Here is a 27,521-nt window from a genome sequence, read left to right as displayed (position 1 = left end):
AAGTCAGACAATGGTTACAGAAGTAACAGAACGGCAGAAGCTTCACCAGAAGGAGGAATGAAGGCAGTTGCAGAGCTTGAGGTCTGGAACAATGGCGTATTCAAGTGCTAGAGAGAGAAAAAGCAAAGGAATCGAATGAAAAGTGAAGGAATGAAAGAAGAGGGAAAAGTTTTTGTTAAAACTTCAAAAGGCGGCGAAATCAAATTAATGCACCTAGAGCAACGAATGCGTCAGACTGCACACGCAGACAAGACGGTTTATTGGCGCGTCACAAGCACGATCCAATAAGGATAAAACGCGTGAATGAAACGGTTGAAAAGTAATGTTTGACAGCTCATACGCATAAAAGGAGTTCATTGGATCTTTAAGAAGACATGTCGACCTACGATGATGATCTCGGATTAAACCGATGAATTAGCATGGGGTACTGATATAGGTTCCATTACCTTAGAATGCCGATGTAATAGAACCTAGGGGGCAGTTATGGGGATATATTTTCTAAGTACCAACACGTGACAAGGTGACGCCGACGTGTCATCCGAGGTGCCACGTGTCCTGGTCGTTATGCCGAGATCATCTCGGTTAGGCTGAGGTTATCTCCGAAGATATCAGAATCCGAGATAAGCAGATAAGGGACAAGGGACAAGAGTCCTAGAATAAAGAGAAGACTTAGCCAAGATAAGGATAAAGCTCTTAGGGAGTTTATCTTTATCTCTTGAGGAGTCCAAAGTATGTATTGAACAGGAATCCATAGAAGTCAGGTTTCTATTGAGATTAGGATTGAGGTAACTATAGAAGAGAGGCACCCCCATGGGTCTAAGGTATGCTTTTTATGCTCAAGCTAGAAAGTTTAGCACTATTGATTATCTTTGAGAGACATTGAGTACTGACTTGATCGTCGAAGTACCTCCGAGTGGCGAACCACCACCGGAGTCTTCTCTTTCTCTTGTAGGTCATTCGGGCTTAATCTATTCTGCCGGTGCTCTCCAGCTGGGTACCTGTTTGGCAGTGTGGTCAGAAAATCATCCATACACATATAGAGAGAGAGAGAAAGAAAGAGAAGTCAAAGCTTGGGTTTACCATTTATCCTTCTCCTCAGGTACACATGTTAACTTCTCAATGTTTGGTTTCACCACTATCAAGACCAAACGAATTGTACAATTTGTTGATTGGTGGTTTATAATGGCATTAAGAAGAAAATTAAAGAAATAAATAAGGGTAATTTAGACTTTTTACAATTTCTGTTACATCCGTCCAAAATTGTACTTTGGTATGAAGTATAGGGGTTTAAGTGTTCCAAATGAAACTATAGAGGGGCTCCATGTTTTTTGGATAAACCACAAGGGGTTAAGCTATAATTTACCCTAAAAACTAATACCTCAGAAATATATATGTAGTGTCATGGCCTATTATAAATAAATAATACATATTTTTTTCAGATTATTACTTATTGAAGATTGTAAATGTTACGAACTATAATTCAAAAAAATAATCAAAATTTATTAAGTTCAAATTGTTAAATCGATCACATTTTTTTCCTAACCCATGCAACCCGTTTAATCTACATTCACCAAATCAGTGAATAGATATAGATTGATTTTTTTAAATCCACCTAATTTTAGATAGATAATAAATAGGATATCAGCTGACTCAACTTGATCCGTCATCACCCCCTAAAAGCATCCTCACCAAGCTCTTCAAAATCATTTTTTAGGTAATAAACTTCAAAAAATCAGTTCCATCAAACTCGTTTGCAGCTCGTCAAAATTTATATTTGCTATAGTATCTCGCTACAAGAAGTGAGGTATTGTTCATTGCTAAATTAGTGTTATCGGATGTTCAGCCGGAAGTTCGGTCGATCAACAGCAATTTTATTTTTTTATTTTTTTGCATTTTTTAAGAATTTTTTGGGTAGTAACTTATCAATTTAATAAAAAAAAAAGAAAAACTAATAAACACAATAAGAAAATAATATTTTAATAAGAATAAGTTAAAATAAAGCGTTTGATGCAATAGGTGTTAAGGTAACTAGTTAAAATAGTAAAATAATTTTAATTTGACTAAAAATTTGAAGAGGTTAGGGTGGATACTCTAATACAAATTAGTGCAAATGAGTACAATTTTAGGCCCCGTTTGTTTTGGGGTTATATAGATGGGAGAGGATTAGGATGGAGGTGAGGTTATTTAGGTCAAGTTTGGCAACTTCTCAAAAAGTTAAAAAGTTATCACTATTCACAAAAAAAATATTAAAAAATTAATTTTCCAAGCCAAGTACAACTCAGTGATGTAAGCAATCACTGCTCTGTGCTGTGTGTGGCCGAACAAATCTGATCAGATTGGGTGCAATTGAATGCACTGTTGATCGACCCGTGGGGGCCCAGCACGGGTCCTGTTTTGATAATCTGAACCGTCAATATGTAGAACTCGTCGAGTACTATATATCTGTAAAAAATCACATTGATCAGATATCGATAACTATATGATCAAATCAGTTTTGTATAAAAAATAGATGGTGTTATAATTAACGATTGAAAAAAAATAAATCTGATCAGATAACTATCGATATCTGATCAACGTGAGTTTTTGTGAGAATATAGTACTCAACGAGTTCTACACATTGAACGGTTCAGATTATCAAAATGAGACCTGTAATGGCCCCCATGAGTTGAACAAAACCGTTCAGTGCAATGCCCAAACATTGGCCAATAATTTCTTACCATCAATTCAATTGCACAGATTGTACGGCTGCTGACCCATATTTCTAATCTTCTTCTACACATTTTTTTATACAATTTTTTAATACACATTTTTCAATAAAAAGTCAAAAAGTTAACCCAAGCATCCATATGTTTTTTCTTAACTTTTTAGTCCAAAAAGACAAAAAGTACACTTATTTAAGACACCCCAAAATATTGTGTTTGTTTGTAGAATTGGGGAGGGGATTAGGATGGAGGAGATAATATAGATGGAGGTTGGAAGGGGAATTGAGATGGATGAGGTGGAGATGGTATTAGAAAAATAGTGAAGGGATTATAAATTTTTTTATTTTTTTAAATATTAATATTTAATTTTTTATATTTTTTTATTTGTTTAATTATTTTATATAAAAATAATTTAACAATTCCTACACTAACAACTATCATCAAAACAAACACAATTTTACTTAGTATCCTCACTATCAATTCGTTCACTAACAATCCCCTCGCTATTAATCACTTATCCCCCCATTCTACCCCTGATGAAAACAAAAGGGGGCCTTAAGAGCATCTCCAACCCATCCTCCGTATCATCAAATATGATATGGATGATCCTCTCCCAAAAACAACTCCAACCTATCCTCTATATCCTCTTCCATTGGGAGGAGGTTGAATTGATCGTCCAAATATAGAGGGAGGATGAAAAAATGGAGGAGACTCTAAAATACTATTTACTCTGTATTTCTTAATTATATTCGAAATAACTTTTAATGTGTAAATTTAATTTTTATAAAAATGACATCAATAAAAAGTATAAAATCATACCTTTAAAATGAGTATAATATTAAATATGTTTTACAAAAATTTTAAAATTACATATTTATTAATAAATAAAAATTATTTTTTAATTGGAGTTTGAAGGAAGAAAATAAAAGTTTATGGTTAGAATTTGGATGAATGATAACTTTCTCTATCTTTACTATTTGAATAAAAATTATTATTTTCATCCTCTTAAAAAGAGATGTGGTTGGAGATGGTCTGACGGATTGAATTGAACACATTTCCCTGGGCCATTTCCATAAATAAGCTAAAATAGTAAAGGAATTTCCAAACTAAGTCTAGTTTTGAAAGAATTCCCAGAATAAGCTAACTCGCGGTTCACAATCGCGAGTTCAACAATTTTTTTCCCATTTCGCGTGAAAGTTGGTAAATCTTAAATTCGTGGTTAGGAAAAGCGATTTTGATTAAGAAATCGCGATTACAAAACGCGATTTTATCCAAAAAAAATTTTTCTTTTAAACTCGTGGTTCTAAACCACGATTTTATATAAAAAAAAAAATTTCTTAAACTCGCTATTTCGATCCACGCTTTTTGACCAAAATCTTTTCTTCTGAACTCTTGGTTGTGAACCACGAGTTCACGACCAGTTTTATATCACAAACCACACACACTCACAGCCACACTCACAGTTTTATATCACAAACCACACACACTCACGACCAGTTTTAAGAATTAAATAAATATAAATAAATAAATAATGTTTAAAAATAAATAAATTTTAAGAATTAAACCCTAAACCCTAAGATACAAAAAAATAAATTTTATCTTAAACACTAAAGTAGCGTTTGATAACGTTTACGTTTTCGATTTATATTTACAAAAATTTTATAAATTGATTTTTGTTTACTTTTAGAAAAATATAAGTTACAAATGCGTTTGGTTTGAACAAAATATTTTTTAAAAATTTAAAACACATAAACTAAAAAATATATTTGTTCAAGTTTAAAATATTTATATTTATATTTATTATTTATGACAATGGGATCACACATATTATAATTGAAAAAAAATTAATTAAAAAAACAATTGAAAAAAATTTATTTGGAAAAAAATAATATATTTTTCCAATTAAATTTTTTTCCAATAATATATTTTCCCAATTAAATTTTTTTCCAATAATATATTTTCCCCATAATATATTTTTCCAATTAAATTTTTTCCAATTAATTTTTTTTCCAATAATATATTTTCCAATTAAATTTTTTTCCAATAATATATTTTTTCAATTAAATTTTTTTCCAATTAAATTAAATTAGAAAAAAATTTAATTGGAAAAAAAATTAATTAAAAAAACAATTAAAAAAAATTTATTTGGAAAAAAATAATATATTTTTCCAATAATATACTTATTTATTTATATTTATTTAATTCTTAAAATTTATTTATTTTTATTTTGATGTAAGTGTGATGTGTGTGTGTGTGAGTGATGTGTCAGAGAGAGGGAGAGAGAGTGTTTGGTGTGGCTGTGAGTGAGTGAGTGCGTGGTTTGTGATATAAACTGGTCGTGAACTCGTGATTCACAACCACGAGTTCAGAAGAAAAGATTTTGGTCAAAAAACGTGGATCGAAATAGCGAGTTTAAGAATTTTTTTTTTTTATAAAATCGTGGTTTAGAACCACGAGTTTAAAAGAAAATTTTTTTTTTTGGATAAAATCGCGTTTTGTAACCGCGATTTCTTAATCAAAATCGCTTTTCGTAACCACGAATTTAAGATTTAGCAACTTTCACGCGAAAAAGGAAAAAATTTGTTAAACTCACGATTGTGAACCGCGAGTTAACTTATTCTGAGAATTCTTTCAAAATTAGGCTTAGTTTGAGAATTCCTGTACTATTTTAGCTTATTTATGGAAATGGCCCCATTTCCTTTGGCCATAATAAACTAATATCAAACCCGACCCATCTGGTATTTCACACTCCTTCTAGGTTAACTGATTCGGAGAGAGAGAGAGAGACAGAGAGAATGGAGTCACCGGCACAGTGGCTGGAGAAGGCGCTGGTGGATCTGTGTAAGAGGATAGAGACTGGTTTAGAGTTGGATGCCGATATCATCTCAGGCCTTGTCTCTTACTGCGACCTTGCATCCCCTCTTGACGCCAAAGAATACCTCGACGTAATATCTCTCTCTCTACATATATATATATATGTATGTATTCATATACCTCTATAAATATATATATGTATATTTTTCTCTGATTTTTAATGATTTGTTTGATTGACTTTATTAAACTTTTGAAGCTTCATCTTTATGGGTTTTGATTTGTATCACATTTGATAGGTTTTCCTTCACAGTTCCTCTTCTCTCATTTTGAATTTCAGGCTTGAGTTTTGTGAACATTTATTTATTAGTATCACAGTTCCTGGATGCCTAATTGTTGTGGAAACAGAGGTATTTCAATGATACTAGTCAATTATTCACATTAGAATCCTAGCAACTTGGAGAAGCATAAGGATTTTGAATATTGATGTGTGTATCCATCTATCTATCTATCTATCTATACTATTATAAAGAGAAGGCTCAACTTGGTGTTGATGTCTCATGTTTTTTTTTAAAATTTTTTTTCCAAAGTACCCCTAGCAATTAGGTGGGTAGTTAATTACGCCTTAAATTCAAAAAAAAAAATTTTGGTTCTTTTCAAATCTCTCAACTTGCAATTTTAGATTTTGAATTCAAGCATACAGTTTAGGTGCCCACGCATCGCTTGTGCCACCACTTCTAGTATATATATACATGCGTATGTTCATATGTAGTCCTTTGGGTATTCTTTTTGTCTTGGTGCATAAGTTGGGTTAAAATATGATGAAAGATAAGAATGTAAGCAATATAATGGATAAACGTATAGGAAATTTGTTACTTGCCTCATTTTCCTCAGGTCTAGCTTGTTAAACAAAAGTATGGATAAAACAGGTAGGAGTATTTGAATTTCAATTGTGGTTTCAGGCAAGCTGTAATGCATATGGGCCTTTTCTTTTTCTTTTTTTTTTTTTGTGTTTTTCTTTTCCTTCTTTGATATTTGTATAATGAGAATTTTCTACCCTAAACCTCGCCAGCAACTTTTTTTAACCACCTTGAGGATGGCTGATGCTTGATATGTTGCCTTAGCGGTCGTTATCACAAGTTTTATTCTCTATGTAAACTTTGATTGGGATTGATTTATGTGAGTACAAGATATAAACAAGCTTGAAATATTATATCTATATCACGCACTTTTATAAAGTTGTATCTTGTTTTATTCTTGGCCTACAGTTTTGGGGGGCCTATGCACTTTTAAGCTGCAGCTTCTTTATGAACTTGGTTATCTCAACAAAGATTTAAGCCTTCATTTTAATATAATAAAGATTCTTGACTCGGTAGCAGAAATTAATACGTGGAAATTCAAGAAACTTGAGAAAATAGGCTTCTTATGGTGATGCATAGTTGGGTTACTGGTGTGGTAGGTCATGATGTTTTTACTTTTGTACAGTTTGTGGAGGATTTGATTAGTTAGCTTTTGCGGGCTGGTGTGGGTTGGTGTTTTTTTTGTATTCTTTGCATCGTCTTGATGTTTTTTTAATAAAGTTTGATTATTTATCAAAAAATAAAAAATAAAAAAAAAATTCAAGAAACTTGAAGACACAGTTTCATATGAGAACTACGGGACCAAATTGGCTATTGGCTTTGATACTAAAAGATAGAAGGGAAAATAATGCTAGCTGAAATAAACAATTGTGAAAATTGAAATGTACTGTCCGTGGTATGACTTTTTTTTTTTTAAATTATTTATTTTCTTGTTCAAGAATAAGACCTTCTAAAATGGGACAAATTCATAGGCTCTGCATGCAATTGAAATAATCCAATTTCAGTTTTTTTTCCCCATTCCCTGGGGGCTTTGTAATCTATCACCTAAGTCTTGCTTTAGATGAACATAAATGTGAACATGAAGAAAAATTGACTATATTGTATTAAACTTTATGTGATAAATCCTGTCTCTCAAGTATTGTGGATGAATCATGTTTCACAGTTTTGGTGTATGTGATGCTAGGCATTTGGTTAAACAGTTCAATTTAATGCAGCCATGTCTTATTTTTTCTCCTGCTCTGCCTTTTATCAATATCCTGTTTGGTTATTTGTTCTTGGTTCTTTTTGCAAATTGCAACACCCTGAATTTAGACCACGCAACTGTTTGTTACTGATGCAACTGTGGCCTGCCTTGCACATTGCCTACCAACAATGTATGCTTAAAACATGGAAGGGTTATACTTCATGCACCACAAGTACAATAATAAGTGTTGCATTGATCGAGTTCGTGGTTTTCATTGCACTTTGAAGTTTAATTTTTCCGTTTTCCTTCACATGCTATACCCGCAATTTTTGTTTTTTTATTTTTTTATTTTTGTTGAGCAGCATTAATTGGAAGTTTTACACCTCTTGTTTGTTTACTTCATCTACAGAATATCATTGGCCAGGAAGCAGGCAAAAATGTAATTGACGAATATTTAAAACGGAGAGGTCATTCCAATATAGGTAACAGCTCCACAGTTGCTTCATCATTGTCCAAATTGCATGCATATGTGAAACCACCTTCAAATGACGGTTTGGTTAGTGGAACCAAAAAGCCATCAAGAGCACCAAAAGAGGTTACAGTTTCCCATAGTCAGGAAAATCGTGTGCCAGCGGAGACCAAGGAATCAACGAACACGCATAAAGGAAACCAAGGTAGTTCTAGAAAGAAAAAAACAGGAAAAGCCGTTTCACTCGCAGAGGCTGCAAAAGGTTCAATTGTATTCCAGCAGGGAAAACCATGTTCGTGCCAAGCCCGTAGGCACAAACTGGTAAGTAATTGTTTGTCTTGTGGGAAAATAGTCTGTGAACAGGAAGGGGAAGGACCTTGCCTTTTCTGTGGGGCCCTCGTGTTGAGGGAAGGAAGCACTTATGCTGGTCTCGATGAAGGTGTAGTTCCCCTTTCAAATGCTGAGGTGGCAGCCGAAGCTTATGCAAAGAGGCTTGTCGACTATGACCGGAACTCTGCAGCACGTACAACAGTCATAGATGACCAGAGTGACTACTATGAGATTGAAGGCAACACTTGGCTGTCAATGGAGGTATCTAATTTATGGCAATCTATGTTGTGAAAGATGCATAGTTGATATGAGGTTTGATAAGATCAGATACATTTCTTTTTTACATTTTTCCCCCTCTTTTTATACAATCAGTACAGTTCTTTTTTACAATTTTTCCCCTCTTTTTATCGCTCTCTTGCAGGAGAAGGAACTTCTAAGGAAGAAAAAAGAAGAGATTGAAGAGGCTGAGCAGGCCAGACGAAGTAAAGTAATTATGACTTTCGACTTGGTTGGCCGCAAGGTTGTATATCTTTACCAAATTGACTATCTTTTATGTGGTAGTGAGTTTAGTCTTTCTTGCATAAACAAATTTATTTATTTATTTATTTTTGCAATGAAACCTCAAGTTGATTCAGGTACGTGTGTGGCTTTTTACCGTTACTACATCCTTAAGTCGTTTACCAAGTTTTCTCCTTACCATTTGGACCTTTAATTTTTCCATCATCATGTTGGATAATGAAATTGCGTTGCATCTTACCACCTGACCTTTATTTTTCTGACATGTTATAATTATAATTGCTATTTTGTTTTTTGTTTCACCAAAAAATTGGGAAGATGAGAATTTTTTAACTACACTAGTGTACATGAATTTTTTGTTTTTGTTTTACCTGGCTGTACGCTCCATTTGTTTGGGCGGCACATTTTCTAGCATTTGGTACAGAGGAAAACAAAAAAAAATTATTTGGGCAACAAAAAATTTCCATGATCAACAAAAAACATTCTTTATTTGGGCAGAAATTTTTTTCCACTTTTGAAAGGTAATCCGGAGTAAAGTCATACCAATGCTGTGACACTACTACAACCACCATCACCCACACCACCACCACCACCACCACTACCACTTTTTGGAAAAAGTTTTCCATAAAAAAATATTTTCAACCGAAACAAATGGAGCATTGATATGCTGTGTGCTGCCCAAATATATTTTACATTTTGAATTAACTGAACTAGTATTTTCCCATTTTCACAGGTGCTTACAAACAAAGATGAAGTTTCAGAATCAGAAATGGAGAACAGAATTCTACGGCCACCTGATGAGAGAGAAGCAAACCGGATTAAACCAAACCCGACCCTTAAATTACAACCCATCTTCATTGACCCTGGCACCGGCAGGAGGCCTGTCAAGGGAAACCATTTGAACAAGGGCGTATTGACTGGCTTGTGCTTGGAAATAAGTGGGAGGGTGCAGCATGATAGCAATGATTTAAAACGCATTGTGATGGACAACGACAAGAACATGGAAGATGAAGTTGAATGTTCTCTAGATTACCAATGAGATAGAAATACCTGTTTTGTTATAAGCTTCTGCTCTTTCTTCACAAGCTTCATGTGATTATCAAGGGACAAGTTTTACTTAATTTTTTGCTGGTTTAAACAGTATATATACATGCATGTTTTGGTTGGAGGATGTAATTCATGGAAATGAAACACAGTTCTCTGTGTTTTTCAGTAATTTGTTGTTTTGGCATTTTACAGCTCTTTATCTATTTGCCAGATCTTCAGGCAACTGTGGTATGATGATCTAACTGATTTTATGGGTTTGGAATTTTTCTGATGTATTAAATCCAAGGGGAAGGCTATTATGCATACCTAAAGGGTGGCCTCGTGTAGAAACAAGTTATTTTAGTAAGTTTTTTATTTTTTACCAAAAAATATATATAAAAGTAGAGAGAATGATGTAATAATTAATGATTTTTTGACTTTTTAGCTAAAATTGAAAGTTGTTAAACGAGCTGATCGTGTGTCCTTTTAAAATATATATATATATATATATATTAACATGAATTATAAAATATTTACTATAAAAATTATAATTTTTGTTTATCACAAAAAAATTAATAAAAATGACATATTCTTAATTGAAAAATGCTTGGGAGCACTAATTAGTGCTCCCACTAATTAGGTGGCAGTGGGTCCCGTCATGAATGATGTGATGTTTTGGTCTTGGAGTTGTAATTTTTTTTTATTTTTTTAATACATTAGTGCTATTAGTGGTGATGTTTTTAGTGGGATGAATCATTGTTGTTCTTAATTACATCGCAATTGTGAATCACAATAGTAGGTGTTTTGGCTTGAAATGGAAAGACCACAATAAATCACACAATTCTATATGAAATTTTCGACACAAATTATGTTTGTATGTAATTATCCTTTGGACTTCAAATGTAGGTCTCTAAGTTTCTTAGTAAACAAACTAAACTTTTTCTTTTCTTTTTTAATAAATAAAATGGATTACATGTCAATTTTGTAGTTTGTTTTAGTTGTGAGAAGGTGGTGACTTGAAATATAAATTGATTTTTGCAAGTTTTGAAAGACTAGACAAGTTGGAGGTACTTAATTTGAGAGGCAATTCATTAGATGATAGCATCTATGCTCTTATCACTAAAGACTTTATACTTATCGTGTAACTAGTTGACTGAATCAATTGATATAGGAGATAATCCTAATATAAAACACTTCTCATATTCACAATAAAACAATTAAGTAGAAATTACAAAAAAAAAAAAAAAAAACTTAGGATTTGACCATTTTAACAAATTAAATTCAGAGTTTTTAATTTTGTCAATTTAAATTCTAAACTTTCGATTTATTTTCAATATAATTATTACTTATTTTTGTTAAGTAAAATTAACGAAAAAAAGTATTTTAATTATTAAACTCAATAAAAATGGTATTTTAAACATTTTATGTATATTTAAATTGAGTTTAATAACTAAAATACTATTTTCTATTAATTTTACTTAATAAAAATAGACGAATGATTTAGATTGAAAGTAAATCAAAAGATTGAGATTTCAATTGATAAAATTAAAAATTAACGGTTTATTTTGTTACAAGTTTCAAATCCAAAGTTTTTTTTTTTTTTGTAATTGTCCCAATTCTTCTTAAATTTATACTAACATTGTACGAAAATGAAAATTTGATGAAATACTTGGTGCTAAGTATAAATAAACAAAACATAAATTTGTTCGAAGGAAGAGCACTCTGGCTTTCAGAAGACCTGTTCGCGACAACGGAAAGTGTGGATGGCAGTTTGGCAGTGACGCGTCTACCTTTTTCAAAATCATCAAATTCATCAAACACTCCTCGTAGTAGCCGATTATTTTCCTCAATTATTTAGGGTCCGTTTAGGAAGTCCGTTGTCGGCTAATTTAGCTAAAACACGATAAAATTGACTAAATTAGTCACAAGGCGACAAAATATGAATTAGCCTCCATTTGAATGGTAGCTCACATACAACAAGGGGTTAAATTACCAAAATGCCTCATGTTGGAAATGTTGAACCAATTAGCCACTACCGTCCACGTGTCTTACTCAACTGCACTAAAGTATAACCTCAACCAGCCAAGTTATGTCAACAGCAAAAAGGAAAACGTTTTTTAATATTTTTAAATATTTTACTTTCAAAATATTACAATTTGAATTTTTTAAATTTTAAAATTTTTTATAAAAAAAATTCAAACTCTATTTTATAAAAATATTTTTAAATATTTTAATTTTTTTATTAGGTATTTGGTTATGATTTGAGTGTAGAGTTATGAAAGTAGTATGGAATTTCAAATTATGTGTTTGGTTATGAGTTTTAAAAATAATTTTTTAATTAAGTTTTGTTTTATGTGTTTAGTTACGACTTGAGTGTAGAGTTGTTTTTAAATTTAAAATATTAACATTTTAAATTATTTAAATTTTTTGAATATTTAAATTATTTAAATTTTTTTGTTAAAATAATTTTTTGAATATTTAAATTATTTAAATTTTTACGCTTTAAATTTTTTGAATATTTATTTTAAATTTTTGCTTATTAAATTTTTTAGATCATTTACATTATTTAAATATTTACAATAAAAATAAAATTAAAATAAAAATTAAATTAAAATTAAAATTAAAATTAAAATTAAATATTTAAAATTAAATTATTTAAATTACACAGGACAATAAAATAAAACCTCACTTTTTATCATTTCACAGAAAATGAAAAAAAATAAAAAAAAATATTACAAAAAACGTAAATTAAAGAACAAGAACTTATTTCAATGTATAAAAAAATAAAAATGACAAAAACATAAATTCAAAAAAAAATACAAAAATTAAGTAAAATACGTCAAATCAAAATCCAAAATAAACAACTAATAAACAAATAAATATTTTACCAAAATACCCCAAAATAAAACCCAAAAATAAAAAATAAAAAATAAAAAAATTTAAACAAAATATGCCAAATGCAAACCTAAAATAAAATAAAATAAAAAAAAGGTTAGCAAGTGTTTTGGGAAGGGCACTTTGGTAAATTAAAAAAGAACAACAACTATTTCAGACAGTTGGCTTGCTGACGTGGACGACATGGCCCTTGCAATTAAGGTAGATGTGTTTTGGGAAGGGCACTTTGGTAAATTAACAGGAACACACATCACCAAAAAGTCAAAAAAGTCAAAAAGCCCTTCCCAAATCAGGCTTTTTAGCCTAGGCTAAAATAGCCAAAAAAGCCAAAAAGCCAACCCACTTCCCAAACGGAGGCTTAAAAAAAAACACACACACAAATTTAATTTACAAAATGATTAAATTACAAATACATCTTATAAAATTTACTTAAAATATGAATTATTTCTTATAATTTAAAAAATTATAAATATTTTCTTGTTAAAATTTTTTATTTAATAAAATTAATAAAAAAACTAAAATTCTTTATTATTCTCCTATACATACAATAATAAAATTACTTGAAAATATAATATAATTTTTAGAATTACCGGAATAATTTATATTTTAAACAAATTTCAGAAATTTGTTTATAATTTATCCAAAAATATTTGCGGAGTCTTCATCTTAGGCCTTGTTTGACAACTACATGTTTTAGTTAAAAAATCACTATAAATTGTTATATCTATCTATACTCTCTACTTTTCTGTACATCTTTTAAAAAAAAAATAAAAAAATTACTAAAATAGTTTGTTCCTAAATGAGGCCTTAGTGCTTGTTTGGCATGTGTACTATTGTAACACATTATCTTATTTGGATCACAATCATCTTATTTGAATCATATTATCTCTCTACAATATCACTTCAAACTCCATCCATATTTCAAATTTTTTTATTTATAAAAATTCAAAAAATATACTAATCTAACACTTCTTCAATAAAATTTTACACTATGTTTGGGAACCTATGAGAGAGAAAAAAAAAAAGGATTACTTAAGTTTGAGATAAAAAAAGAAAAGAAAAAGAAATGATTGTGATTTCTCTCATTTTTGTTTGGATAAGTAAGAAATAAAAGAAAAAAATGATTATGATTTCTCTCATTCTTATTGGGTTAGATTTCATAAAAGAAAAGAAAAGAAATTATTTTGTGTTATATTACCAAAATAACCTTTTTATATCTTCAATCATTTTATTTCTTTTATTTTTATAGGGACAAAATTGATATTATGAAAATATTAATTTATTTTCTTTCCTAATCTCTTCACTTTTAGAAAAATTAAAAATGAGAGTTATAAAAGAAATGAGTTGTTGTTCGTTTTTCTTCATTTCTCTCCACTTAAGTAATCAAAACAAGTAAGAGAAATATATATTTCTCTATTTCTTTTCTTATCTCTCAAAACCAGTCAATCCAAACATAGCGTTAGTCTCAACAAAATGGTGTGTTTGGTCTGTGTTTGTAGAGTAGTTTTTGCGATGAAAAGTACGAAAATTTATTTGGTTTACCCTTTTTCAGAAATGGTTTTAGAAAATTGTTTTAAGGAGAGAGTTTTAAAAAAAGTGATTGATTTGATATGTATGAGAATAAGAGAGTGATTCTAAAAAATAAGTAACCAAACAAAATTTGAGATTTTTTTTAAAAAAATTTATTTAATTTGATTACACTTAAAAATTTGTTTATAGAGAAATTTTCTCAAAAATTTTTCTTAAAAACAAGCTAAACAAGAGTCTCCTCGCACTTTTTTTTTTTTTTTTGATGATCGGATGTCCAATCTAATTTATTGGGCAAATTACATATACTTCTTTTGAGGTTTGGCTAAATTACAGATATCTCCTGAGGTTTTAAAAATTACATCCCGTCTCCCAAAATTTGTATTTTCATAACAATTTACCTCTTAAGATTTAAATTTCATAACAAATTACCCCATAATTTGTTATGCAAATATAACATTCAAAAAAAAAATTATAATTTTTTAAATTTCAAAAAAATATTTATAATTTAATCAAACCTCAAAAGTATATGTAATTTGTCCTAATTTATTTTATGCTCACTTCAATTGATCTCAAGACTCACATAAACCATCCCTTTGTATAATCCTCGTCAATCGGACAAATCTTAAAGGGGAGGCACCCCTAGGCCCAACTTGCACCGCGCACGCCAACCCTTGGGTTATGCCTCTTTGCGCACTCATCATCAAACATCAACATCTACTTCTACATCTACATATATATATATATATATATATATACTAGCGGTCGGGCACACATGTGTATGCAAATTGAAACAATATTATTTATAAAAAAAAAAATTTATACATCATAAAAAAAAATTATTATAAATAATTTCTCAAGATATCCTATATCTTTCTCTCTTTTTTTTTTTTCTTTTTAATTTGTAACTTAGATTGAAGTTTATATGTTGGAAAAATAAAAAAAATAAAAAATCATAAAAATGAGTGTAAAATCCTCATCATATTGTATATATATACATATTTTTTGTTTTATTTGTAATTTTGTTTGAACTTTTATATGGTGGGGAAAAAAAAATCATACAAATATGAGCCTAAAATCCATATTATAATGTATACATTCCTTCTTCTTTTTCTTTTTTTTTTTTCTTTTTTGAATGAACATGATCAACAAAATGAAAACGTGAATTTTCCATTGAGAAGTTATTAGTTCTAAACTGCTAATTAATAAACTACTATTATATTTCATATTTTCTATTCATAATTTCTGAAGTTCTTATATTTTTATTCGTATATTCTTTTTGGACCAAAATTTGGAGGTTTGGATGGCCTAGGAGGAACAATTATTTTGTATTCATATTTTCTCAAGTTCTTATGTACTACCTAAAAATTAAGGAAGCAACAGGCTAATAGATCAATACCCCTATCTGAATTGGTTTATTAGAATTTTTATGATACATCATAATAAAGTAATAAAGTAATAATTTTTTTTAAAAAAATATTAAGAAACATTAAAGAAAAGAGTTTCAGTTTAATTTTTTTTACAGAGAACTGGAAGAAGAAGAAAAAACTTTACAGTATACAATCTATATTTTACATACCAATGACATAAAAATAAATTATATAAAGAAAATGTACCTGACAATACTTATTTTTATATTTTTACTTGAGTAGCAGTCGCTTTCAAAATTAACAAAATGATTGAGATGATCCAAAGGTAAAAATACAACTGTTAGTTAATATTTTTTTAAAATATTATCTCTAATGAGACGATCCAAAGGTAAAAATACACCCAAAATAGATGCAAAAACACAAACCCATTAAACATTGATTCACAAACACCCAAATACCATTCTCCTCAAACAAAATATGAAAAATTAAAAGCAAACCCATAATAATATATGTTTCCAATTCTGTTATTTCTTGGTGCTTTTACCTTCAGAGTGGCCACTTCCTGCCCCCTCGACCGCCTTCTTCGCAGCCTTCTCTTGAAGTGCCTTCCCATCGCTACACATATGCATGAATATAAACAAATCTGAACCGTAATTAAGCAACCAATTACTATAAAAACTATTTGAATTTTAGGGGCAAAAAAAAAAAAAAAAAAAAACAATTGAACCTTTCACGACGCTGCTCGGGGGTTAATCCATCGTCCTTGCCTTTACCCTTGGCGGTACCTCGAGCCTGAGCTCTTTCGCGATCACGATCCCTCTGATTACCACGTTAGATCGAATCAAGGAAAACCCATCATACATATCTACCTATACATAAACAAACATATTTATATACAATCAAAATTGAGAATTGAGAATGTATGTACCTATACATAAACAAACATATTTATATACAATCAAAATTGAGAATTGAGAATTGATTTGATGAATTAGAATGTGAATTTGAATCGAAGACATGAAAAATTGTCGAGCAAAAACCAAAATTGCAGAATTTTTTATGAAGTTGCAGAATTTTTTTTTGTTGCAGAATTTTTTTTTGCAAAATGCAGTGCATAGTTCAGTGAATTCATACATAAGAGAACTTACCAAATAGAAACACAACCGATCATATATCCATAGGCTGCTTTCAAGTCTTATGAAGTTGCAGTTTTTTTTATGAAGTTGGAGAATTTTTTTTTGTTGCAGATTTTTTTTTTGCAAAAATGCAGTGTAGTTATTAGGAATAGTTCAGTGAATTCAGAACAAAATGCAATGATGCTATAACTGCATGAGGACTGGAGACGTGGGAAGTGGGAAAGTGAATTGGTTGTTTCAATTTACGATTTTATCCCTAATTGAAACTGATGTAAGTGTAAGAAATTAAGGTCATTTTAGGAGAAATTGGAAAAAAATTTTGAGAAGTGACTTCATGACACCAAAATTGGTGTTGGCTTTTAATAATAGAATAAATAGATATATTATGGTATCCGCAAAATACGCTTTATATAGATCGAATAATCTCATTCCCTTGGCTGAGTTTCCAATTATTTATTTATTTATTTATTTTATTCTCTTTTCAAAAGCTTTGGATTTGCGACTTTCATTCAGACACACACCATCTTTGCCTCCTCTTCTCTGCTCTGCTGCTTTCACCGTCTCTCTCTCTTTCTCTATCTCTCTCTCTCTATCTACACATTGAAGCCGGAGATGTCTTTAATTTGACTTTGTCCCAACCAGATCGCCAATTTCTCTCTAAGATCCGTAAGATCAATTTTAATTTTCTTTCCCAGATCTCTCTTCAAAATTTTATTTTGTTTTTTAAATTTTGAATTGTGCATCTGGTACTGATTAATTGACTTCTTTTATTTATTTATTTATTTGTTATTTTGTTGATTATTTCGATTCATTGTCTTGCTTTTTTGTGGACGGTTAATTTAGTTATTTATAAGCCTTCTACTTCATTTAGATCTCATAATTGTAAGCAAATTCAAACAAAAGATTCTTGTACTTGGGGGTTTGTATCTTCATTAATGCTTTCAACTACGACAATGCCTTTTTTGTTTTTTTTTTTCATGGGCATTTATGTCTTCTTACTGTGGGTCCTGGAATATGCTTAAAATGTTCATATCATGAGATTTGGGGAAATCATTATTCAGTGTAAATGCAGGAAAAAAAAATTAAACATCAATGATAAGCTTTATGAACATCAATAATTAAATTTCTGAACTTTTTTTTTAAAATACGTCTGAATTGTAATTCCCCCATGAGATTTTGTATGAGTGGAGGATAATTGCACTAATGAATAGATATAAATATGAAATATTTTTGGAAATTGTGCCTAGAGGAGGATGAATAGGACAATTATTGAAAATTATTTTAAAATTACCCAATTATCAATAGATATATATATGCCTTGTCATTGAGGTGGTTTTTTTGGCCTCCAATTTATTTATTTTTTATATTTTAAATTTGTCTACACTAGATGAACTGCAAAGTAAAAATTTTGATACAAATTTGAAAAAAAAATTCAATAAAGACAAGAAAGTTCAGAAAAAAATGTGGTTTTTTTAGCTAGATGCCAAATGATGCCTAAAGCTATGTGTTGCTTGCCATTAGATTCTTACATGTAGGCTATGTATCACTAGCTTGTTATTTAGTGGATGCATGTTTGCTTCTTATTGTCTTCTTGTTATTTGTAGTTTTTTCTATTTCAAGGTACAACATTAGGAAGTAATATCCTTAGCTACTTATATATAGGACTGTAATCACACTTTTGATGGAGGTTTTTTGAGAAATTGAAATTTCAAATTTTGATATTTGTCTTCTAACCTTACTTTTCACCTATGAAGCACCGACAACTCTTCAGAGGTGACACGCTCCGGACATGTGTCGGATGCGCTGTAGAGAGTCGGACACTCTGGGACACTTGGATACGCTGTAGACATGCTACAGACACACTGAGGCTCATTTTTTAAAAACAGAAATTAAATTTTAATTTTTTAAAACTTAAAATAGCATACCTAAGATAGATATTTTTGATAAAATTAAATATTTGATATAAAATAAATATTAAAAATTTAAAAATATGACATATAATAAATATATAAAATTATATGTTTTGCATGTGACCCCAACGTGTTGTGTCTTACATGTTTTAAAAATTTGCGTGTCCACGTGTCTGTGTCGTATCACATGTCCGTGTCCGTGCTTCTTAGCTTTTCACCTTGGCTTGTTTTTTTTTTTTTTGAGCTCCATAGCTCGTGGAATTCAAGCATTGTTGGTTGGATTTTTCATAAATCACTTCTAAAATCTAAGTTTTGCATAATTGGACCTAAATTAAAGTGTTATTTGAATCCACCTTTGATAATAGTTGTTGGAACCTCGAACCAAACTACATCACCAACCCCTCTCAATCTCACCTCTCATGGATATGTGAATGCACCTTACTTATCTCTGTACTCATTATTGTCTGATTAACCAAACAAATACAGTCCCATTTATGACTGCAATTATTTCAGAATCTTGGGGAATAACTTTGGTTGTCATACTATTTGCTTCACTCTCTCCAGTCAATGACCCCTGCTCAACCCGAAGGAAGATGGGGCGGGCGGGCGAAGGGGGATAGTGCTATGGCAGTTGTAGGGGAGAAGGGAGGATATAATGGTGGAAGGAGAAGGAGGAGAGGGCAGCGGTGACAGTGGAATTGGAGAAAGGGCAGCAGTGGAAGGGTAAGTGAAGGAAAGGGGCGGGTGGAGTTTGCTGGTAGCGGGAACTAAATGGAAAAGATGACGACAGACTGAAAGGTTAGCCTGATTCGGTGAGGTCAAGTGCATGGGAGGGTTGATAATAGGTGGTTTTCTTATGGTTGGTTGATGTTGTGATCTAATGTAGTCAAATTAAAAATTGGGATTGATATGACGTTGAAAAGGCGAGAGGATGAGTGCCATGAGTGCTACAAAATCTTTTTTTTTTTCTTTCTTTCTTTCTTTCTTTCTCATTACACAAGTACACAGAGATGATGGACGGTTGGGATTGACATTAAGTTGAAAGATCATGGTTCAAATTAACAAGTTTGAAAAACAAGGTTTAGTTGGGTAAAGCCTTTTTCTTTTTTCTTTTTCTTTTTTTAAGTTTCCCTAGGCTTCACTTGACATAAGCAAGTGATAATCAATGGCATAAGATTCTTAATGCCAGGAGAGAAGATATGTGAAGAAGGTAGGCAAAAGTAAAAGTGAGATTTAACTTTTTATCTTGGTGAACCTTTGCTATAATATTAATTTTACAATTATATGTTTAATATTGTTCTAACTATGTGGGTGTTTGGGAAGTTGCTATTTTAGTAGGCTATTTTAGTTTTTGACTATTTTAGGGTTCGTTTGGGAAGTGGGTTAGCTTTTTGGTTTTTTTGGCTATTTTAACTTGGGGCTAAAAAATCTCGTTTGGGAATGACTTTTGGCTTTTTTAGCTTTTTTGTGAGAGAAAGAATGTAATGATTATGAGTTGGATGTGACATTTTGTTTTTTGTAAAAAGCCTATTTTGTTTTCTGTGGCTATTTTAGCAAAAAAAAGCCTAACCTTTGGCTTCCCAAATGAAGCCTTAGTAGGCTAAAATTTTTGTATTTGGGAAGATAGTTGGATTTTTTTGTAGTTGGATGTGATGTTTGTGAGAGAAAAAGTGAAATGATTATGGATTTGATGTGACATTTTGTCTTATTAGCTATTTTTGCCTATTTTATCTTTTTGTGGATTTTAGCCAAAAAAAGGCTAAAATCCAACTTGCCAAACACCCCCTATGTCAGAATATTAAGGTATACATGATGTATGATATGTTTGGGAAGTCCTGGCCACCCTTCTCCGTTTTGAGGGATCCCTCATATTGAGGATTCCAGGCTTCCTGAACTCGTAAGAGAAGGCTAGGAAAAAAGAAGAGGGTCAGTAGTCTTTGCCATTGCAGGTCCTTCTCCTTCCAGTCCATACTGGATTTTTCATCACTCAAAAGATCAGAATGAGAAATATCATGTGGTAGATCTGTTAGCTGATTTGGAAGATCTCTCTGAGGCTTTTAACTGATGTAAAAAATTCTCTGGAAATTTGTTTTCTTTTTTTGATGCTTTTTTAGATGTATATATGAGAATTGTATATTATACCTTATGTCGTATGTGTAGATATATTTGCCGTACGACATGAGTAATGATATGTATTGACTGACCCCTAATTGAGTGTATCATGACATGAACCATATGATCCTAGCACTTTGAGAACTTAGTTGATTAGTTGTGGAGATGCTGGAGGATGCACAATTACCTATTATTGTGTTTACGGATAGGAATGGTGTGTTTTGCTTCTTACTTAATGTGTTGGACACAGACAATCTGCTCTAGACTTGGGGCCAATCATCCATTTGTGCATTTCTGAATTTAATCTAATAAATATAAATTGTACTTGCAGATATTTATTTATGTTCAAGTGAGAATAGGTATGTATGCATAAACACCATAGGCAGCGCAACGATGAAAACAAATATGATTCTACCTTCTCTCTCTCTCTAGTTGTTGTGTCAATGGGTGTCTGATGTTGAATATATCAATAGGGAGAAATGTGGTGCATATGTTAACTCGCATAAATCTTCTATTTTACAGTATTTTTTCCCTTAAGACCTGTTCAGGTCGAGCATTTACTTATCCAACATTTTCAGATTAGGGATCCTTTTGTTTCATTTATCTATCAATTTTAGAATTTTAAAGGGGATAAAAAATTACAGTCAAATCATGGCAACGAAAGGGAATCCAGGAGACAATAGAACCAGGAGTTCCGTATCTATCTTTATTGTTATTGGGCTATGTTGTTTCTTCTACCTTTTGGGTGCATGGCAAAGAAGTGGCTTTGGTAAAGGAGATAGCATAGCTTTGGAGATAACAAAAAAGGCGGACTGTAGCATCCTTTCCAATCTCAATGTTGAGACTCATCATGGCGATGAAGCTGGGACTGTTGATGATTCAATAGAATTGAAGGTTTTTGAGCCGTGTGATGATCGCTACATTGATTACACTCCCTGCCAAGAACAAATGCGGGCAATGACGTTCCCTCGAGAAAATATGAACTACAGGGAGAGACATTGCCCTCCAGAGGAAGAGAAGCTGCATTGCCTTGTTCCGGCACCGAAGGGATATGTAACTCCATTTCCATGGCCCAAGAGTCGTGATTATGTTCCGTATGCAAATGCGCCATATAAGAGCTTGACGGTTGAGAAAGCAGTTCAGAACTGGATTCAATATGAAGGCAATGTGTTTAGATTCCCAGGTGGTGGAACACAGTTTCCTCATGGCGCAGATGCTTATATTGAAGAACTTGCTTCAGTGATTCCGATGGACAATGGAATTGTTAGAACTGCATTGGATACTGGTTGTGGGGTAAGTCAAGAATTTATAAATGCATCCTTAATTCTGTGTAAATCTGCTTGGTTGTTCTGCCTTCAACACCCACAAGCGCCCTCAATTTCTTTTCTTTGGAGGATTATTAGGAATATTATTTTCATTTTATTTCACTTTGGATTGAGTGAGGCTTTCCTATTTTCGCGTTCATGTATACAGACATGCTCCCCTTTTTATTAGGGGTTTAATTTCCTTTTTTCCCTTAATAAGATTTATATTAATCTATATAGTTCCTTGATGTGCAGCTTGTTTTGTCTGGCCTGTGGCTTTATAGTTTATATATATTGTTTATTTATTTATTGCTGTTAGGTTGCAAGTTGGGGTGCATACCTGTTCAAAAAAAATGTCATAGCTATGTCATTCGCACCAAGAGATTCGCATGAAGCACAAGTTCAATTTGCTTTGGAAAGAGGCGTGCCAGCAATTATAGGTGTTCTTGGAACAATAAAGCTACCATACCCATCAAGAGCGTTTGACATGGCTCACTGTTCTCGTTGCCTGATTCCATGGGGTGGAAATGGTGAGTATAGTTACTTCAGTAGATTTCTTTGTGCTATTTTGTGTCATGGGTGGTTTCTAACTGAGCTGTAGCAAAACCAAGACTTTCCTTGCCTTTTGTCTAGTTATTTTTAGGATTAAAAATGCTTTGATGAGCCAAGATGCTAAAGCTTGGCGTTGATCATCAATCATTATTATTACTGACATAGGTTTGGCTCAATTTTGATGAATGACTGGTGTCTAATATTTACAATAGACATCATTTTGTAAATTATCAATAAATAAATAGAATTGTCCTATGTTTAGATCCTATGGCATTGCTAGCTAATTAGTTGTTCCTGCTAATGATCTTCGCACTTTAGTAGCTCTGTAATGTGATGTCAATGAGCATATGTATTGATATATCGATGAGCTCATGTGTGGAGCATATAGCCAGAAATGTGTCTAGGTGTGCCTGTTTAGACACGTTAATCTTGAGTTTTGGTTCAGATCAGTTCAAAACTACTTCTGTGCAAAGCCTAACTCAAGATGAGTGGATTATATAAGATTTTGATGTGTTAGAATGCCTAGTTTGCAGACTCACGAACCAAAATTACGACACTGTTATTCTAATGATGTTCTTTCTTTCTATTTTTTTGGGTGTGCATTCTAATGATCAAGTTTGGGTCTTGATAAATGATCACATTTTTTCTTCTTTTGTTTTCCTTTTGAGTGAGTGATTGATATAATATATATATTACGGATATACTTTTAAGTGTACATGTATGTAAACAGCATTGTTGGACTTGTCTTTGCAGATGGAATGTACATGATGGAAGTTGATCGAGTTCTTAGACCTGGTGGATACTGGGTGCTTTCAGGTCCACCCATCAACTGGAGGGTAAATTATGAAGCATGGCAGCGCCCAAAAGAGGAACTTGAGGAGGAACAGAGGAAGATTGAAGAGATTGCCAAATTTCTTTGCTGGGAAAAGAAGCATGAGAAGGGTGAAATTGCCATCTGGAGGAAAAGAGTAAACAAGGAGTATTGCTCTGAGCGAGAATCTCGTGCAACTATGTGTGACTCCACAAATCCAGATGATGCCTGGTATGTTTTTGAACTTGATAACTCTTAGGTATTCTACCAGCTTCTTGAATGTTAATTGGCATAACTGTTGAACTTATGCTCTGATTGATTAGATGCGCTATCCAGCTGTGCTGAAATTTGTACAATATTGTAATTATCAGTTTTTTTTGCTCTACTTTCTTCTGGTTGTGTAGTTCATTACTTCTTTGACTAGTAACTAGACAAGTGATATTGACTGAACTTTGGTCTTTGGTATCTGTATTCTTTAGCTGTGCATCTTTCTTGCATCGAATTCATGTAAGAGTGTGTCTCTCTCGGATAAGTTTCAGGCCATGGTTTGCTTGCCTTCCCTTTTGGAGTTCACGAGTCATGAGAACTTAGGGGCTAATCAATTAAAAGAGGTCGAAGAAACCATAGACTTTGAAGTTTGTAAAATGTTGATTTATAAATATAATTCTAGTTTTCTTTCTTGGTTCTTTTCTTTTCTGATAAGTCAGTTGTCTTTCTGTGTTCTTTAGTTTTATTATAGGAAAGGCTCAGCAAGTATGGTGTGGCCATGAGGCTGTAGATTTGCCGTCAGTTTTATTATGGTCTGAGGACTTTCTTTTTTGTCTTGCGATAAGTTCTGAAAGATTTTTTAAGAAATTTGAAATATAACAAATCTTCTAAGAGATTTGCGCATTTTCTGATTTGTTATGCTTTCTGTCTTGTATAGGTACAAGAAGATGGAGGTTTGTGTAACTCCTTATCCAGCGACTAATGGTCCAGATGAAGTTGCTGGTGGTGAACTGAAACCATTTCCAGATAGACTTAATAGTGTTCCTCCCAGGATAGCCAGTGGGTCCGTCCCTGGAGTCTCTGTTGACTCATTCCACGATGACAACAAATTATGGAAGAAGCATCTGAATGCTTATAAGAGGGTCAATAAGATTATTGACACCGGGAGATATCGCAATATTATGGATATGAATGCCGGGTTAGGAAGTTTTGCTGCTGCAATTGAATCTCCCAAATTGTGGGTTATGAATGTTATGCCAACAATAGCTGAGAGAGACACTCTTGGTGTTATATATGAACGGGGCTTGATAGGCATATATCATGATTGGTATGTTTCTGAAACATATGTCTCATTTGTTTGGTTATTGGTCTGTTGTCATCTTGAGGGCTGTGTTTGCTTCCAGAATATGACTTGCTCGGATTACATTTAGAATTCTCTCTCTCTCTCTGATTTAATAGAAGTCAAATGTTTATCACTATTTTAGTTGAATTTCAAAACATATTCAACTGCAATTCGTCTTTGAAGCATTGCCAACCAAAACTCACTAATGTGTTGCTTCTGCTACTAGGATTGCTATAAAATGTCTGGCTGTTGTATACTGCACTGAATCTTTGTTACAGAGGAGCTTCATTTTCCAAAATTTCTTCATTCTGTTATTGCATTTTATTTCTGCAGATAAGAAAGAGATCGAGCAATCATCATCTTTCTATCAATACTATGAATAGTTTTGTTATGGATTGCTTGCTATTCTTTCCCCCTCCCCTCCCCACCTTTTTTGCCTTAAGCCAACCGGCCTTGTTCATCTTTTCCATAAGCCATGTCAAAGGTACAAGGAGTTTCACATCCTCACTACTAGCAGTTCAAAATTGCTTCTAGTGCTGCAATAGCCTCTGTAGGAGTTTATTACATAGCATTAATTGGAGCTTATTTTTATTTGACTCTCCAATGCTTCATTTCTATTATCAGTTAAATTTCAAGTCGAACTATTCTCTGCAATAGCCTCTGTAGGAGTTTATTCGCTTCCATTTTTTAGTAAATTTATCTTTGATAACGATTAATGAGATAAGAAAAGGAATAAAGAACTTCCAACTTTATGTGGTATACTGAAAACTTGTTTTGGTTTGCTATGGCCTTTCCATGTTTCTTTTATCCTGTGATGTTTTCTTTTGTTTTCCCCCTATTTTTATCCTCTTCAGGTGTGAAGGCTTCTCCACGTATCCGAGGACTTATGACCTTATTCACGCTAATGGTGTATTCAGCTTGTACAAGGACAAGTAAGTTTTTCTTGTAAGTTTTTCTACTCTTTATTGTACTATCCTATTGGAGGCCAAGGCTTCATTATGTGTTATTTGATTATGGACCTTCTGAGTATTTCACTTGACTCTTGCAATTCATGCTTGCTAGTTTTAATAGTCTTATTCACTCTACATTCTACAAATATCTAAAACCCTGAAAAGGTTAGGACTAGGGGTACATAATTCGATTGAACTGTCGGCCACCATGGTGATAATCTGGCACAATTAGGTACTTCATTTAACATGCAATACACCCAACAAAAGTAGACTATTTATTATCATGCTCCATTTGTTTGGGTGAAAAACATTTTCTGGCATTTGGTATGATGGAAAACGAAAGTCAACAGAAAGCGTTTTTCATGGTTAGGAAAACAAACTTACTTGGGTGGAAAATGTTTTCCACTTTTGAAAGTGGAAAGTGTTTTTGGGGCTAAAGTCTTATCAATGCTACTACGCTATAACTGCCGCCGCCACCCCACCACTGCCACCACCACCACCACAACCACAACCAAACATAGAAAACATTTTTGAAAATGTTTTCCGCTGATACAACTGGAGTGTTAGATTATATATCCTGTTGAGTGTGAATGAGCTTCAGGGGAAAGAGCTCAACAATCGATATTGGGACAATATCTCTGCACACAGGGGACATATCCTCTCAGTTTACCAATTGTACATTGATGCTTTTTTTTTTTTTTTGGCCAAGAACTTATTCTCAAGCTTCTTGCATCTATTCAAAATCTATGCAGGTGCAATGCAGAGGACATTCTTCTAGAAATGGATAGGATCCTACGACCTGAAGGTGCAGTTATATTCCGTGACCAAGTGGATGTGCTAGTCAAGGTGAAAAGACTCGTGGCGGGTATGAGGTGGAACACCAAAATGGTGGATCATGAGGATGGCCCACTTGTCCCTGAGAAGGTGTTGTTTGCAGTTAAACAGTACTGGGTTGCTGGGGACAAAAACTTCACATCATCGCAGTGAGCGCCGAATCTCGGGGGAGATTCTGGCATGATTGATCAACCAGCAATGCTCTGTTATGTGTGATTTGAGTCCAAAGGGGCACTGGAAAAATTATCAAGCAGAGGTGGCCTACTTCTCCAATTTTCTTGGTAATTTATTGATCCGTGTTCTTCTGTAGTAGTTTAGATTAAGCTAATTCATTGTCAGCTGCGATTCATTATACATTTTTTTATAAATGTTTTTCGCCATCTTTGATTTTCTTCTACTTTTCTCTTTCTTTTTACCCTTTTTGTTTCATGTTTCTGGGCTTTTGGTATGGCCCTGTTAAGTTCTGTAAACAGACCCTAAGGTTATTCTAAATGTTATTTATTATTCAATTTTCCTCCAATTTTCCATTGATTAAAGTAAGCTGCTAAAAGTATATCATCAAACAATTCTTGATTTTTACTTGGTTATATTTTTAAATATATGTCCTTTCATTTTTGTCAACACGACACATTCTATTTGTAGTGCACGCGGGTTGGGCCGGTTTATTCAAGACGTATATGTTTTGGGCCTAATTCTTGGTTTATATGTTTGGGCCACTATGTAAGCCTACGTGGGTTCTATTTGGCCCACTAATTTTTGGTTTGCTTACTTGTGTAGTGGGTTTTCAACCGCTTTTGTATAATTGTCCATATATCTTCCCATCCATCTATTATCGTTTGATGGTAGAGCGTACTTGGGATATATAAATGATATATGGACAATTTTAATTTTTT

At 32.5% G+C, this 27,521-nt stretch overlaps 2 protein-coding genes and 1 long non-coding RNA gene across 7 annotated transcripts; 2 read left to right on the top strand and 1 right to left on the bottom strand.

The window, feature by feature from the left end:
- Positions 1–5,398: 5,398 nt before the first annotated feature.
- LOC114306119 (transcription regulator/ zinc ion binding protein) lies at positions 5,399–10,087 on the top strand. Of its 2 annotated transcripts, XM_028251309.2 has the most exons (4): positions 5,399–5,647; positions 7,966–8,616; positions 8,777–8,875; positions 9,605–10,087. In XM_028251309.2, exons 1-4 carry the CDS (start codon positions 5,498–5,500, stop codon positions 9,908–9,910), a joined length of 1,206 nt encoding a protein of 401 aa, XP_028107110.2. In that variant the 5' UTR covers positions 5,399–5,497; the 3' UTR covers positions 9,911–10,087. The 2 variants fall into 2 exon arrangements, with proteins under 2 accessions (XP_028107110.2, XP_082764900.1); XM_082908774.1 differs by lacking the exon at positions 8,777–8,875.
- A 5,861-nt stretch (positions 10,088–15,948) lies between these two features.
- LOC145813413 (uncharacterized) lies at positions 15,949–16,554 on the bottom strand. Its single transcript, XR_014356445.1, has 2 exons — positions 16,417–16,554; positions 15,949–16,304 (listed from the first exon to the last, which is right to left on the bottom strand). It is a non-coding gene; the product is annotated as an uncharacterized LOC145813413 (long non-coding RNA).
- Positions 16,555–17,195: 641 nt separating this feature from the next.
- On the top strand, positions 17,196–27,148 carry LOC114306121 (putative methyltransferase PMT2). Of its 4 annotated transcripts, none has more exons than XM_028251312.2 (7): positions 17,196–17,491; positions 21,492–22,140; positions 22,471–22,681; positions 23,457–23,745; positions 24,440–24,829; positions 25,699–25,776; positions 26,547–27,148. In XM_028251312.2, exons 2-7 carry the CDS (start codon positions 21,499–21,501, stop codon positions 26,779–26,781), a joined length of 1,845 nt encoding a protein of 614 aa, XP_028107113.1. In that variant the 5' UTR covers positions 17,196–17,491; positions 21,492–21,498; the 3' UTR covers positions 26,782–27,148. The 4 variants fall into 4 exon arrangements, with proteins under 4 accessions (XP_028107113.1, XP_082764899.1, XP_028107114.1 ...); XM_082908773.1 differs by having other exon boundaries at positions 25,699–25,789; XM_028251313.2 differs by having other exon boundaries at positions 17,265–17,491; positions 21,465–22,140.
- Positions 27,149–27,521: the final 373 nt, after the last annotated feature.

The sequence above is a fragment of the Camellia sinensis genome, chromosome 15 (genome assembly GCF_055761805.1).
Source record: "Camellia sinensis isolate YWXY chromosome 15, ASM5576180v1, whole genome shotgun sequence".
Taxonomy (NCBI): domain Eukaryota; kingdom Viridiplantae; phylum Streptophyta; class Magnoliopsida; order Ericales; family Theaceae; genus Camellia; species Camellia sinensis.
Note: the sequence above shows the minus strand (reverse complement) of the source record. Positions and strands in the feature narration are given on the sequence as shown.